We start from the raw sequence: 16292 nt of genomic DNA, 5'->3' as shown, positions 1-16292 counted from the left end.
AGAGAGAGAGAGAGAGAGAGAGAGAGAGAGAGAGAGAGAGAGAGAGAGAGAGAGAGAGAGAGAGAGAGAGAGAGAGAGAGAGAGAGAGAGAGAGAGAGTTTCTGAAGGATGGTATAGTGATTGATGGCATAGTACAGTATATGCCCAGTGCAGCCTTGTGTGTGTTTTGCTTGCTGGTGTATGTGCAGCAGGAGTGTACTTGTCACTTTGCATGTGATTCACTAAGCGTGTTGCATGTGGATGTACTATATCTAGGTGACCGTCAGCGGACCGGGAATGTGGGACTGGGTCATGCTGCCGACACAGCTCATTACCACAGACCAGAGTCCAGAGCTAGACTTGGCCTCTCTCGCTCTCTCTGGCCACCGACACAGTCATTAGTCCCCTGGGAGGAGTGGGGGAGAGGCAGAGCCAAGATGGCCTCGGTCACATCCGATAACTCTTGCCCCTTAGCCGAACAGGGTCACTGGAGATGTAAACCCAGCAACAAAATCCGTCTGTTTCTTCACTCGTCGCTTTTAATGACCGCCGCTCTCTCTCTCTCTCTCTCTCTCTCTCTCTCTCTCTCTCTCTCTGTCGCTAAAGTGTGCCAGCAATCTGCCTCGTGGACGCTGGAGCATTAAAGGGCCAGCGTCCCGGAGAGCTCAGAATGAGAGTGTGTGAGCTGGTCAGAGGAAGAGTGCGTGTGCGCGACTGTGTGTGAGCATGCACTGGCTTGACACGGTCATTCAAAGGCAGTTTGCACTTGTAAAAAGTGTTCATGTGGAGCGTGCACATTAATGAATCCACACACACGTCGGCCGGCTGGCTCTGTTCAGGCATTCGCCTTGGCTCCCCAATTGGGGTGTGGGAAATATCGATAAACAGATTTGCCATCTCTGGCTCCAGAGGGGAGAGAGAGATACACAGAGTCATATAGAGAGAGAAAAAATAGTTTGTCCCAGTATAAAAATCTGCCTGAATGTATTTTTACTGACTCCCCCAGTTCCATCCAGCCCCCTCTTTTTATTTCTCTCTCTCTCAGCCGCCCCCCTTCTCCCCTGTTTGGAAAGAGGGATTAGGAGACGATACTGGAGGAGAGATGCAGCGTGGAGAGACAAAGGAACTCGTACTCAAACAGGCTTTGAATCATTTGAGTGTCTTTCTTCGTGGTTTGGAGTCATAGTGGGATGTTTCTCCCCAGAACGAAACAGATAATTGTCACCCAATGTCGCTCCCCTTATCTCCTACTAAGCAGAAGGATGAATGTGGCCCGTAATGAGTGCTCTGTAGTAAAGACTCTGGGCTTTGTTGGTCTGTTTCTGTACACACTTCTGTTTGTGTTTCTCCTTGTGTGCACAAATGTGTGGTACTGTGTGTGTGAGTGTTTTTGTTTGCGTCCATTTGTCTCAGATTAATTTAGCCTTACGTCAATACAATTAAAAAAAGAATTACCCATGTTTGTGTTTGACCTCAACATCCATAAAAATACCAGAAAAAGTTTGTTTCGTTTATTAACACACTTGCAATTTGGGCAAGCTTTTAAAATAGGAGTTAAATGCGTAAAGGGGATTCGTATGCATGAATCATTTTCTATTTATGCCATTATGCTTCAAATATTTTGACACGTTCAAACGTTTGTCTCAGCGTTCCTATGTGGCTCTCACTTTGTGCGCATGCATATGTCTCTGTGAGTAAGTGATCGATGTGGGTACGCTTGTGCGTAAGAAGCCTGTTACCCAGGGGGACAGAGAGCTGTAGAACCCTCCAGATCTCATCAGCACAGCTCAAGTGTTTTTTTTTTTGTCCTCTCCGCGCTTAAGTTGGATCCACTCTACTGTATATGATCATGCAGTTACCAAGGACACAATGCACTACTGTCTGAAAGGGGGAGTGGAGGAAGGTTCAGGTCTGGATGTGGTGGATACTTTAGGCTCATATATTAGCAACACTTTCCTGACCTCCGTCACATACAGAGTAGATTAGATAAATCCCTCTGCAATGACCTGTCTTGCAGTCAAGGCTGCGGTGCAGTGATAGCGCTGTGTGTGTGTGTGTGTGTGTGTGTGTGTGTGTGTGTGTGTGTGTGTGTGTGTGTGTGTGTGTGTGTGTGTGTGTGTGTGTGTGTGTGTGTGTGTGTGTGTGTGTGTGTGTGTGTGTGTGTGTGTGTGTGTGTGTGTGTGTCAGAGAGAGAAATGCATCCAATCCAGAGAGGACCCCGTGAGTGTTTCCATGGTCAATGTGGATCATCGTTGTGTGTTCATGTCAGGTGTCATGCCAGTCTACAGTAGGTAATGCCTAAGTCCTTCCAAAAGCTGCCTGTCCAACCTGACACCGTATGGAATAACTTTGATTAATAGCCTGGGTTTTGTCATTTATTTCTGCCTTTGAAGTTGCCTTGTTGGATACAAGCCGTTGTGGTGACTAGATCCGCTCCTGAGCCACACACCAAGTGAGCAGCTTAACATGAACAAAGAAAGGCTCCGTTTTCTGACAGTTAAATACAGTGAAACGCAATGGCATCCACTTTCACTAAATCACTCCAACCATTCTATAGGCGGCCAGCAGCTTCTTTGACGTGTGGAGAATAGTCACTAAGGGGGATCGTTCCTTTGGAAGGCACAAATACGTTGTCAACGATTCTGCCTCGTAGCGGCTTCTGGGTGAGGCTGGAGGTAATGACTGTCTTTTAATAAGGCTACGTTCGCCTCGAGAATTGATTTTGTCATCTGAGGAACCAGAGGGAAATACCCAAGAAAATGGTCAGGTTATGCCTGTTTAAAGTAACTGTCCAGTGTTTCCAGATATCTATGAAATATGACTTATAATTAATTGCAATATGAGTGAAATAATTGTCCTTCCAAAAAAATGGTAATTATGTATGTTAAAAAGCAGCTTTGTGTATGTGTTGCTATGGTGTGGGCGTACACCAACAACAGAAAGGTGTGGGCAAATACCAGTCATTCAAAATATTAATGTGACTAGGCTGCTGATTGGCCAGCTGGCCAGCTCATCCTCTTCTGGAGGATAACATCATCCTCTATGAGGAAATGGCAAAGCATTTTTTAAACGTCTGTTTGAGATACAAGTTTGTGGTGATTTTGAAGTGTTTTTTTTCCTTCTCCTATTTATGCTTTGGCCACAAATACGAGTATAGGATAAGTCAACAACATTATTTGGTTATGAGTTAACAGAATATTAACTTTTAAAATGAGATTTTCACTGGACAGTTACTTGAAACTTCTTCGGGAGGAGTTTCATTGGTAGTTTTGAGTGTTGGTGTTGGAGCAGTGAGGGGTTTTCCTTATCTGATGCGACTCTGAAAATGTAAGAAGCAATCCGATGGTCTCAACATCCATGTGGAGATGGTGTCTTATCGCTGTCATGTTTTTCTCCCATAAAAAAAAACCTCTTAATTAAAAAGACCATACAAGTGGTTTAAAGGCTGTTTAGCCACCTTAACAGAGCTTGAATTGTGTCTATGCTAATGTGTGGTCTAATGAACTGACCCAGCATAGAAAAGACAGAGTTGTCTCCCACTGTGTTAGTTGGCGAACTGAAATGAGAGATGAGGGTGCCAGGCGGCTGTCTGAGATTCATTGGGATAGATATAATGGATTCACGGGTGACCGCCACAATGTCATCATATCTCCAGAAAATGTCTTCCCTCCCAATGATATCAGTGTCATAGGCCCTAAGAGTGATGAATGCTTCTAATCAGATGCTCCATTCATGATGTATTAATTCCCTTCTACTGGAGGGTTCAAAATGGCTGCTTGTTTACATTTAGCCCTGCTGCTCAGTGGTGGGGAGTCTGAGACACAAAGCTGGCTGTTGAGGTTGTTTGAGTATGTTGGCTTCAGCGGCTTTATAGGTCCCAGCGCTCTCGGAGTACTCTGCATATCACCTTTGTTGGTATTCACCGGCTAATCCATAATTACCTTGTGAATGTAGCTTGAAAATCCACCGTGCTAAAGCTTCTCACAGGCTTTCTCAGGCTGGGAAGGAGAGAAGAGTGGGAGTTGATGAGGTTGTTTTGAGGGTGGCTCTTCATACTGCTTCATAAATCAACCAAATACTGGGTTTGGGGTCAGTAGAAGTCTATTGGATCTCCAATGTCTTAGCTAATTAAGATATCCAGTTGATATATGATTTATTAAGACAAGTCTGTTAAAGCTGTGGACTACAGAGACGAAGCCTCGTGTTGTTGTGCCTTGCCTCCTTCCATTCCCTTTGTCTTGTCCTGTAGCCCGACTGGATTTGGGTGAGCACTTTGTTTTGTGCCTTCGTTATATTAGTCCACCTATTGGGTTCTCTGGTTGTCCAATGTTCTCCTCCCTTCTGAAGTTTGTGGAGCACTGTACCCAGTTATGTATGGCGTCTACGCCCCCCACGATCCCCCACTTCAGGCAGCCCTTTGCCCTCTCCAATTATACAAAGGTAGGGATTTAGGTCTGAAGTAATTGAAGCAGGGTCAGTGGTAAATGGGTATCCTGCTTCCTCTGACTGATTGTGCTGATGTGAGGGAGGCGTTGTTAGCGGAATCGCTAACACTGCTAAAGAGCCTTTTCACCATTTGTCATCACAGTGTAGCTAATAGACTTTTAAGCTAATGGGAGGATACAGGATTCCTCAGTTTCTAGATATTAAGGGTTGAATGTGGCCATAGTGATAGCTGTATGGTATGTGTCCTTTCTTTTGAATAGACTCCCACAGGCTGTACAGTCACTACTTTCAGTGGACTTCTCCCAGCAATATTATCCAAAGGTCAAATAATGCAGATGCTTAATAGCGGGGAAATATGAAAGTCTATGATATCTAATCCTCATTTTGGGTTGTTTATACTAGTGGATTAACAGTTTAACTGGGTTGATGCTGACACACTGCAGAGCTGAGATATTTATGCATGGGTGTATAACTCCACAAATCTCTGGAACAATATTGATTTAGTTGGTTATTTAGCCAGGAAGATACCGCTCTATTTAAAAAGGACTGAGCTATTTGCGCATAGCCAATGAGCATTTTCTATTTTGCGATCTTGTGGTGTAGTGGTTTCATTAGGCCGTCCTCTTCTCCAGCTGTTTAATGTGATAATCCCTGTAGCTCCGTATCATTATATCAATATAGTCCAAATAAACAGAATAATGACTATTGACATTCCTTATAACTGGACTGAAAGCCGGGGGCACCGTCAGTCTAGTCATTGTCATGGCTTTACCAATCAATCCATTGACATTTACACTATATATACACAAAAGTATATGGACACCACTTGAAATGACTGGATTCGGCTATTTCAGCCACACCCATTGCTGACAGGTGTATAAAACCGAGCACGCAGCCATGCAATCTCCATAGACAAACATTGGCAGTAGAATGGCCTTACTGAAGGGCTCAGTGACTTTCAACGTGGCACCGTCATAGGATGCCACCTTTCCAACAAGTCAGTAAGTCAAATGTCTGCCTTGCTAGAGCTGCCCTGGTCAGCTGTAAGTGCTGTTATTGGAAACCTCTAGGAGCAACAATGGCTCAACCGCGTACTGGTAGGCCACACAAGCTCACAGAATGGGACCGCCGAGTGTTGAAGCTTATAACGCATAAAAATTGTCTGTCCCTGGTTGCAACACTCCCTACTGACTTCCAAACTGCCTCTGGAAGCAACGTCAGCACAATAACTGTTCGTCAGGAGCTTCATGAAATGGGTTTCCATGGCCGAGCAGCCACACACAAGCCTAAGATCCCCATGCGCAATGCCAAGTGTCGGCTGGAGTGGTGTAAAGCTCACCGCCATTGACCAACTAATCTAGGTTTGGTGGATGGCAGGGGAACACTACTTGCCCGAATGCCAACTGTAAAGTTTGGCGGAGGAGTAATAATGGTCTGGGGCGGTTTTTCTGGCTAGGCCCCTTAGTTCGAGTGAAGGGATATCTTAACGCTACAGCATACAAGGACATGCTAGACAATTCTGTGCTTCCAACTTTGTGGCAACAGTTTGGGGAAGCCTTTCCTGTTTCAGCATGATAATTCCCCCATGTACAAAGCGAGGTCCATACAGAAATGGTTTGTCGAGATTGGTGTGGAAGAACTTGATTGGCCTACACATAGCCCTGACCTCAACCCCATCGAACACCTTTGGGATGAATAGGAACGCCGACTGCGAGCCAGGTCTAATCGCCCCACATCAGTGTCCTCACTAATGTTTTTGTGGCTGAATGGAAGCAAGTCCCTGCAGCAATGTTCCAACATCTAGTGGAAAGCCTTCCCAGAAGAGTGGTGGCTGTTATAGCAGCAAAGGGGGGACCAACTCCATATTAATGCCCATGATTTTGGAATGAGATGTTCGACAAGCAGGTGTCACATACTTCTAGTCCTTTCCATGTCATCTAATGTCAGTTACTAATTTGGGTCTGAGCATCATTCCTGCAGTGTGAGCTTGAGGCGTTGTGGGAACATTAGGGTTAAGGGCCTGTGGCCTTCTGGTGTGGAGCGGGCCAGTACCCCAGATGGCCTGCCCTCTAATGAGGCACCCAGGAGTGAGAGAGGAGGTGAACGATGAGCTGCCTCTGGAGAGGGGGCGGCGCTGCCAGCTAGAGGGATGGGAGGGGGCAGAGCTTCAGGGATATGTCCGGGAGAAAGGAGTGAATTAGGTGGGGTTTTGTGTTTCACATACTGCACTTTGCTAGAACACTGTGTCACTATTGTCCTCTTGATGATGATTATTATTATACTCAGTGAAAGTATCAAGTCCGCAGAGCTTGTGTCTAGGCTAATAGGCTGCCTGTCATCTCTATCTCTGGGTGCCTGTGCTATGGTGAATTAGCTGTGTCCACCCCTCAGGCTGCCATGTCTGTGTGTCCAGCCCACAGCTGCTCAGTGTCTAATGCGGCAGGACAGGCAGGCTGGCCTTCCACACTCTCATGGCCATATTTTACTAGACAACCATACTTTACTAGGCAAGCAAAGCACCATCACACATTTGCGGTGACCAAAGGGTCTTTATAAACTACTGCCACTTTTTGTCTGTGGAGTCTGTTCTGGCCTTACTCAAAACACTTCAAGATACAGTAGGGTTGGTGGAATGAGTTCAAAGCGGCACTATGTAGTAATGCAATATGTATTCCAAATGAAATTGAAGTGAGTGTGTGTGTTCATCTTGTGTGCTGGTGTATGTGTATCTGCGTAGATATGTTGGTGTATGCATACATGTCTCTGGAATGCAAAATAAATTGTGTGTGTGTGTGTGTGTGTGTGTGCATTTGTCTGCCTGACTGTCGATATGTCTGCCTGACTGAAATTCAGTCTGTCTGACTGTCGGTCTGCCTGACTGAATGTCTGTCTGCCTGACTGTCGGTCTGTCTGCCTGACTGTCGTTCTGTCTGCCTGACTGTCGGTCTGTGTAGACCGTATTGAGAGATGGTCATGGTCATTAGTTATGGTTTTTCCTCAGCTCTGCTGGTTGGTTGATTGCCAGGGTCAATGGCCATCTCTAAATCAGGCTTCGCCCACAGGATAATTCCACTCCAGCCTTCCCTGTGTGTCCCAAAATGTAATCAGCCTGAGCTACTGTTGATTCATTCCATTATCAAAGGTGATTCACTTGTTCAAACTTCAGCAGAGATTGATCTTTGCATGCCTTTGAGCATGACTTTGGGACTATAGGATATCGTACGTGTGTGTGTGTATAGTGGTTAATCACTTCAAATGACATTAATGTCATCTGGTTTGTTCGCTGGCCTGTGTGTGGAGGTACTTGAGGTCAGCAAGGCATTTGGTTCTTTGTATTAATGATCATGTCATTCACATGATTGGTATGATTCTAAAATATGTTCTTTGCTTTCTCTCTCTCTCTCTCTCTCTCTCTCTCTCTCTCTCAGTCAAATCAGAGAAGATGGACAAACCAGAGAAAGAGGAGACGATGGACCACTTTGAGAAGTTGGACCAATTTGACATGTTGGATAAGCTCGATAAAGTGGAGAAGAAGGATTCGACTGGGAAGACTGAGGCGTCAGTGAAGGTGGCGTATGCAGGACCACTGGACAAAGGAGAGAAGATGGGTCAAATGGACAAGGCAGAGAAAACGGAGAAGCTGGAGCCGGCAGAAAAGGTAGACAAAGAAGAAAGACCAGAGAAGGTGGATAAAATGGATAAGGACAACACAGACAAGGTAGAGAAAACTGACAAAGTAGAGAAGAAGGACAAGGTTGAAAAGCCTGAGGAGACAGAACAGAATATTGAAAAAATGGAGAAGACCCCAGAGAAACCGGAGACAGAGGTGAAGTTGGACACATTTGACAAGATGGAAACACAGCCTGGCAAGATGGAAACACAGCCTGGCAAGATGGAAACACAGCCTGGCAAGATGGAAACACAGCCTGGCAAGATGGAAACACAGCCTGGCAAGATGGAAACACAGCCTGGCAAGATGGAAACACAGCCTGACAAGATGGAAACACAGCCTGGCAAGATGGAAACACAGCCTGACAAGATGGAAACACAGCCTGACAAGGAGAAGACAGATCATGTTGGAAAGGTAACAGTAACAGGTGAGAAAGAAACAGAAAATGTTGAGAAGCCCAAAGACAACGTTGAGAAGGAGGATAAGAAGCCAGAGAAAACAGAGCTGGCTCAGAAATTAAACAAACCGGTTAAGGTGGAGAAAAAAGAGCTGAAAAGTCCTGAGAAAAAGACGGACAAGAAATCAGAGACCGCTGATAAGGCCAAAAAACCTGCAAGTAAACCCTCGACCAATGGGAGCAGTGCCGCACCAAGCAAGGACCTGCCCAGTCCAGACAAGAAGACCAAGGTAGGTCACAGTCTAGATTTAAAGAGGAACATTATCAAATCATACATCACTCATGCTGCTAACGCTTTTCCTACTGCTACTTTTAAATCCACGTATAGTTGTGAGATAAGACTGTTGAAGTTAACAGAATGAAGTAATATCTGTCATAATCAACAATATGAAGAACAAGGAAAGGATGTTGGTCTTCGTTGTTATAGTGCTGATTTGAACTTGATGTTACTGAGTTGTTGTTTTTGATCAGCTGGCAGTTCCATTTGTTGCTATTCTTATGATTAAAGCTGCTTCTGCTGCTTTCTCCTGCTGCTACTATCTTGTGTTTTGTTGTTTTCTTTCTCGCCTTTGTTCTTTGTTTTGCTCTTCATTTGTCTGGTGTGCGTTCCATCTCGCAGCCTGTCGCCGGGGCAACCAAACTGAGCGCCGCTAAGCTGCGGCCGAGCTCGGCAGCATCCGCTGGTGCTGCCGCCCCCAAACGCCCCACCCCTTCCTCCACTTCCACCACCACCACCTCAGCCACCCTCCTCAACAAAAAAACGCCCGTGCCCAAGGCCCCTACCCCCACTGCTGGCCCCAAGCGGCCTTCGTCCACAGTCAGCCGACCCACATCCGCAGCCACCGCCTCCACCACTGCGCCACGTGAGGTCAAGCCCAAGGTGAGTGGCCCTGTCCTGCTTTAGGGACAGCCGCAGTCCCCTCCACCTCCATAGCCAACCCTGTGTGGTGTCTCTGTGTCGGGAGAAGTACCTACCACTTTCTTCTTCTCCCATGGCATTTCTTTCAACCTCCTATACATCATCTTGCTGATCAGAAGAAGGAGCCGGTTCAGTTCTGTTTAGCATAAGTGTTAGTTCAGCTACTATGTTAATTTCCACAGGAGCTATAGACAAAGGCTCTGTCTGACTGCAGTGGTGTTGCTCGGAGCCTAATCTGCCTGTAATGTATCCACCTTCGAAACATGTCTCCTAGTAAGCCCTAGTGTGTCCCAGGTGCTGAGTGGCAGGATTACTCAGTGCAGGGTTCATAGAGGGTTCAATCATGCCCCAGGGCAGTGATTAGGGACATCGCCCTGTGTAGGGTGCCGTCTTTCGGATGGGACGTTAAACGGCTGTCCTGACTCTCTGAGTTCATTAAAGATCCCAAGGCACTTATCGTAAGAGTAGAGGTGTTAACCCCGGTGTCCTGGCTAAATTCCCACTCTGGCCCTCAAACCATCACGGACACCTAATAATCCCCAGTTTACAATTGGCTCATTCATCCCCCCTCCTCTCCCCTGTAACTATTCCCCAGGTCGTTGCTGCAAATAACAGATTTTGTTTTTAAATTAAAAAAAAAAAAAAAAATAGAGGGAAGGTCGGGCTGGAGGGTAGGGGGCCAGAGGAGGTGCAGCCAGCATTCATCACTCCTCCCTTGGCAATTACTAGAGAGACCCAGGGCCAAGCATCAGTCGCTCAAGGCTTCCCTCACCACACCTAAGTCTCTCACCTTCAGCCGCCAGTGCTGAAGGTGATGTACCGCCACTTCTCTATCCTGCAGGTGTATTTGCCTTTAATTACATATTAAGTAGCCTTGCACGGGTCTTGGAGCCCATCTCCTGTTTCTGTAGCGGAAGGCAGCTTGATGTGCAAGTACACCCCCTGGAGAGGACGCTAGTCTATCGCAGAGCCTTACCCCATATCTATCTTAGTGCTAAGCAGTGATGGATCAGGTCCCATTTGTACAGTCCCTTGGTATGTCTCGGCCCAGGATGGCACTCCCAACCTTCCAATCTCAGGGCTGACATTCTAGCCAATAACTACATATTACACTGCTGTTTAATATTGGAGTACAGTAATACAGTCTAGGTCAAAAGAGCGGGCGACTCGAGAGATCGCAAGACACGTTTGAATGAGAGGGGGAATGAATGAGGAGACGGCGCGGAAATCCAAGCTGTTTTCCATGCAAAGCCTCCCTCGGGCGGTGTATCTATGCATGGGGAAATCAGACACCCAGTGCATTGGCATTCTCGTTATATCCCTGGTTCCTAGTACAATACTTACATCAGCGCCAAGGCAACACACACCATGTTGAGACCTATCAACAGTGTACCTGCTTGAGGATTCTGGCGCGTGCTCGTTGTTGCCTTCAAGTTCCGATGCAACACATGCTTCCTGGACAAGATTGGCTGGAGCCGTCGTTTGATAATGCTAATCTGAACTGCACACTCTTGAGGTTATATCTGGTGTTGATTCAGAGCCAGATCTTGCCATACACTGTATATAAGTGGGCCTGTGAAGTAACATTAGTTGACTTTGGTTAGTTCAATTAATCAGGTGTGTTACTGGTTGGTTGGAAAAAGGTCTGGACTATCACCAGCCCCGTATGTATGATAATGTTGTACACTGAGTATACAAAACATTAAGAACACCTGCTCTTTCCATAACATAGACTGACCAGGTGAAGCTATGATCCCTTATTGATGTCATTTGTTAAATCCACTTCAATCAGTTTAGATGAATGGGAGGTAACGGGTGAAATAAGGATTTTTAAGCCTTGAGCCAATTGAGACATGGGTGATTCAAAAGGGTGAATGCAACACAAAATATTGAAGTGCCTTTGACCGGGGTATGGGTAGTAGGTGCCAGGCGCACCGGTTTGTGTCAAGAACTGTAACGCTGCTGGGTTTTCCATGCTCAACAGTTTCCTTGACACAACTATGGGAAGCATTGGTGTCAACATGGGCCGGCATCCCTGTGGAACGCTTTCGGCACTTTCTGGAGTCCAAGCCCCAATGAATTTTTTATTTTATTTTACCTTTATTTAAACAGGCAAGTCAGTTAAGAACAAATTCTTATTTTCAATGACTGTCTATGAACTGTGGGTTAACTGCCTGTTCAGGGGCTGAACTACAGATTTGTACCTTGTCAGCTAGGGGATTTGAACTTGCAACCTTTCGGTTACTAGTCCAATGCTCTAACCACTCGGCTACCCTGCTGCTGTTCTGACGGCAAAATAGGGGATGCAACTCAATATTAGAAAGGTGTTCCTAATGTGATCTATACTCAGTGTATGTGATGGCCCATAGTTGTTAGTGTGAACTTGGAGTTCCATACACACTCCAGGCAGGAATGATCTGCCATTGCCCTCTAGTGGTTGCCTGTTTTACTACAGGCAGTGACATTATCGCTTGTAAATTAAATTACTCCTCTTTTTTTGGCTAAACAACACAATCTGAGGCAATCTAGCGTGCCCACTCTGTTGTGAAAATGCCCTATAGAGCAGTGCTTTGAGGGAACACTTTTAGACACCATGGAGCCTGGCCCTTGAATGTCCGGCATGGATATGATAGCAGCGGATTCAGTACAGGCTAGCCAGATGGCAATGAGAGAGATATGATAGCAGAGGATTCAGTACAGGCTAGCCAGATGGCAATGAGAGAGATATGATAGCAGAGGATTCAGTACAGGCTAGCCAGATGGCAATGAGAGAGATATGATAGCAGAGGATTCAGTACAGGCTAGCCAGATGGCAATGAGAGAGATATGATAGCAGAGGATTCAGTACAGGCTAGCCAGATGGCAATGAGAGAGATATGATAGCAGAGGATTCAGTACAGGCTAGCCAGATGGCAATGAGAGAGATATGATAGCAGAGGATTCAGTACAGGCTCGCCAGATGGCAATGAGAGAGATATGATAGCAGAGGATTCAGTACAGGCTAGCCAGATGGCAATGAGAGAGATATGATAGCAGAGGATTCAGTACAGGCTAGCCAGATGGCAATGAGAGAGATATGATAGCAGAGGATTCAGTACAGGCTCGCCAGATGTTTGAGAGAGATATGATAGCAGAGGATTCAGTACAGGCTAGCCAGATGGCAATGAGAGAGATATGATAGCAGAGGATTCAGTACAGGCTAGCCAGATGGCAATGAGAGAGATATGATAGCAGAGGATTCAGTACAGGCTCGCCAGATGGCAATGAGAGAGATATGATAGCAGAGGATTCAGTACAGGCTAGCCAGTTGGCAATGAGAGAGATATGATAGCAGAGGATTCAGTACAGGCTCGCCAGATGGCAATGAGAGAGATATGATAGCAGAGGATTCAGTACAGGCTAGCCAGATGGCAGCAGAGGATTCAGTACAGGCTAGCCAGATGGCAATGAATGAGATATGATAGCAGAGGATTCAGTACAGGCTATCCAGATGGCAATGAGAGAGATATGATAGCAGAGGATTCAGTACAGGCTAGCCAGATGGCAATGAGAGAGATATGATAGCAGAGGATTCAGTACAGGCTAGCCAGATGGCAATGAGAGAGATATGATAGCAGAGGATTCAGTACAGGCTAGCCAGATGGCAATGAGAGAGATATGATAGCAGAGGATTCAGTACAGGCTCGCCAGATGGCAATGAGAGAGATATGATAGCAGAGGATTCAGTACAGGCTAGCCAGATGGCAATGAGAGAGATATGATAGCAGAGGATTCAGTACAGGCTAGCCAGATGGCAATGAATGAGATATGATAGCAGAGGATTCAGTACAGGCTATCCAGATGGCAATGAGAGAGATATGATAGCAGAGGATGTACAGGCTAGCCAGATGGCAATGAGAGAGATATGATAGCAGAGGATTCAGTACAGGCTCGCCAGATGGCACAGAGGATTCTACAGGCTAGCCAGATGGCAATGAGAGAGATATGATAGCAGAGGATTCAGTACAGGCTAGCCAGATGGCAATGAATGAGATATGATAGCAGAGGATTCAGTACAGGCTATCCAGATGGCAATGAGAGAGATATGATAGCAGAGGATTCAGTACAGGCTAGCCAGATGGCAATGAGAGAGATATGATAGCAGAGGATTCAGTACAGGCTAGCCAGATGGCAATGAGAGAGATATGATAGCAGAGGATTCAGTACAGGCTAGCCAGATGGCAATGAGAGAGATATGATAGCAGAGGATTCAGTACAGGCTCGCCAGATGGCAATGAGAGAGATATGATAGCAGAGGATTCAGTACAGGCTAGCCAGATGGCAATGAGAGAGATATGATAGCAATTACTCTATGAGGATTTGCTGATGTTTTTGTTGTACATCGAATACTAGATAGGCAAGTGGTTTTATAAATATAACATTACGCAACAAAGAGGCTCTTTGCCACAGCTTCAGTTTATGAGAGCGCTATATGGTGTACATTCAACCTTTTATTTGTTATTAAACTCCATTACGCCATTATTTGTAACTGAATAGTGCAGCTCCATCCTTCTCTCCCTTATGTATCTGTTTACCAAACGTCTCCCATTCCCTGTCTGTCTCTCCCTCCAGACGACCACAGAGAGGCGTCCTCTAGTGCCAAAGGCCACCGCCGCCTCCACGGCTCGAATTGCTGCCCCCAAAAACGGCACTGCCACCACGGCAACCACGGCAACCAGTAAACCAGCCACGGCGACCCGCACGCCCCTCGCATCCCGCACTTCCGTCAGCGCACCTGCAACCAGACGCCCTCAGGGTGAGTCGCTATGCTACACTTACACATTTTTGAACACGCGTACACACAAACACACACACACCATGACCTATTGTTTTGGGGATTCAAGGTGTCTAGCCAGCAGAGTACCAAACTGTTTCTGTATTCCACAACATGACTCCACTGCTTTGCCAAACAAACTTTGACAAGACAATAACAGGGAGCAACAGGTTGAACTCTGATCTCTTCTGTTCTGCCTCTCAGCATCAAAGACTGACAGCAAGCCAGGGGAGGACAAGAAGCCAAGCACTCTGAAGTCAACAACAGGTACAGAAACACTCCTCCTCTCTCCTCTTCGCCCGACCCCCCCCTCTCTCTTATCTCCTCCAGCGCTAGTCCTTCAGTCAGCCACATTACTGTAACACCAGTTGAGGGATTGGGGGCAGAGAGAGACAGGAAATGAAGAGTGACAGTATCATGCAGGAACACACAGATGAAGCATGTAGACCGGGACAAAGAGGTGGTGAAGTCGTCGAGAGAGAAGAAAACAGCAGAGTGTAAAAAGCTCAACACAGCACACTCTGAGGATTACACTCCCCTGCTGTTGACATGAGCTGCTGACACTGCCACTACGTCTCAACGTTGCATAACCAGCAACGCAGGCAGAAGCCCGTTACTATACGCATAAAGAGGGGATGATTTTCTGATCCGAGCATGTCTTTCTGCTCAGAAATAAGACTCTTTCAGGACGGATTGGACGGATCTAAGACTTAAGTCCTCGGCAGGGTACATTTAGTTCATCACGTGATGTCCGTTAGACATTTGGGAAGTGGGATAATAAACGTTGCAGTGCATACTGGGGTTTATGTTGCTACAGAGCAGAAAGGATACCTGCCTGATGTATGTTCCCAAAAAGGTTTTTCAAATTGTTGCTAATAGCATATTAACCATCACCTGATCTTAATCACAGAATAGTAAGAGTAGCGAAGAGAGCAGGTCTATATAATTTCTCTGAACTGAGTTGAAGTATTTTAGCATCTAAACGGCTTCATTACCTGGTTGTTGATTGTCCTCTTTTCTCCTCCTCCTCCCTCCATTCTAGCAGACTCCACCCGGCCCCGGACCAGCACCACCCGCAGCTCTATAGCTAGCACCACCAGCGCCACCCCCCGTGTCCGCCCCTCCACCACCAAACCTGCCCCCTCCTCCTCCTCCACAGTATCAGAGAAGAAGCCGGCTGTGCCCCGCGTCCCCCGCCCCACCCCCACCACCACGGGCAGTGCCAACGCCACGCGTACCACCTCCCGCCCAGGCACAGCCCCCACACCAGACATTCGCAATGTGCGCTCCAAGATCGGCTCCACGGACAACATGAAGTACCAGCCCGGAGGGGAAGGTAAGGGGTCGTGCATCAGTGGTAGATGCAGATACCCGTATCATTTATGCGGCTACAAGCTTTAATATTTCCAAGGCTTATTGGCCAGGTTGTGTTTTATACATTAGTCATTATATTAGTCAAATAGATATTGTTTCACAGATGGGCTTGTTTTACAGACATTGCCAGTATGATTTTGTGTAGGGCTCTGTAGTGTTCAGTCTAATGCAGGGGTCTCAAACATATGTCCCGGGGGTCCTGTCCAGTCCTTGGGTGGTTTGAGTAAAACATCAATTAACAGAACAAATTATTTTGGGGGGGAATGAACTTGAATACTTTAAAATTATTAAATATACTTTAAAATGCAATGGAAACTGTGTAGAAATAAGAATGGACCTACATTCATACAGTTTCTTGACTGTAACTAGCTAATAATCACCCAAATGACTGTCAGGGAGCATCGGAAAATCAAAAACGATGGATAGAGGACTATTTTTTGCAAATTCTGGCGGCAAGGAAATACAACCAATTTTCAGTGCGGGACTCCAGATCTCATTGAAGACTGAATGTTGCCCCCGGGGCAAAATGAGTTTGACACCCCTGGTCTAATAATGGTTTTGCCACCCTCAGACAGGTTATGTTCAGTAGTTGAAGCCCCAGCTAAGACAGAATTTTCCATAGTGCACTTCTCCT

General features: G+C 46.3%; 1 protein-coding gene across 6 annotated transcripts in view; it reads left to right on the top strand.

Moving 5' to 3' along the window:
• Positions 1–16292, top strand: part of LOC118371615 (microtubule-associated protein 4) — a 122747-nt gene that overhangs the window by 88386 nt on the left and 18069 nt on the right. For 2 of the 6 annotated variants that reach the window (XM_052504622.1, XM_035757165.2), the window contains exons 7-11: positions 7854–8782; positions 9172–9432; positions 14083–14266; positions 14489–14551; positions 15327–15819. In XM_052504622.1, coding sequence (XP_052360582.1) covers positions 7854–8782; positions 9172–9432; positions 14083–14266; positions 14489–14551; positions 15327–15685 — 1796 coding nt within the window. In that variant the 3' untranslated portion in view covers positions 15686–15819. Of the gene's footprint in view, positions 1–7853; positions 8783–9171; positions 9433–14082; positions 14267–14488; positions 14552–15326; positions 15829–16292 lie in introns of those variants that run through there. The other 4 variants (XM_052504627.1, XM_052504618.1, XM_035757157.2 and 1 more) reach the window with 4 other exon arrangements.

The sequence above is a fragment of the Oncorhynchus keta genome, chromosome 4 (assembly GCF_023373465.1).
Source record: "Oncorhynchus keta strain PuntledgeMale-10-30-2019 chromosome 4, Oket_V2, whole genome shotgun sequence".
NCBI classification, from domain to species: Eukaryota; Metazoa; Chordata; class Actinopteri; order Salmoniformes; family Salmonidae; genus Oncorhynchus; species Oncorhynchus keta.
This window is presented reverse-complemented; position numbering and strand designations above follow the sequence as displayed.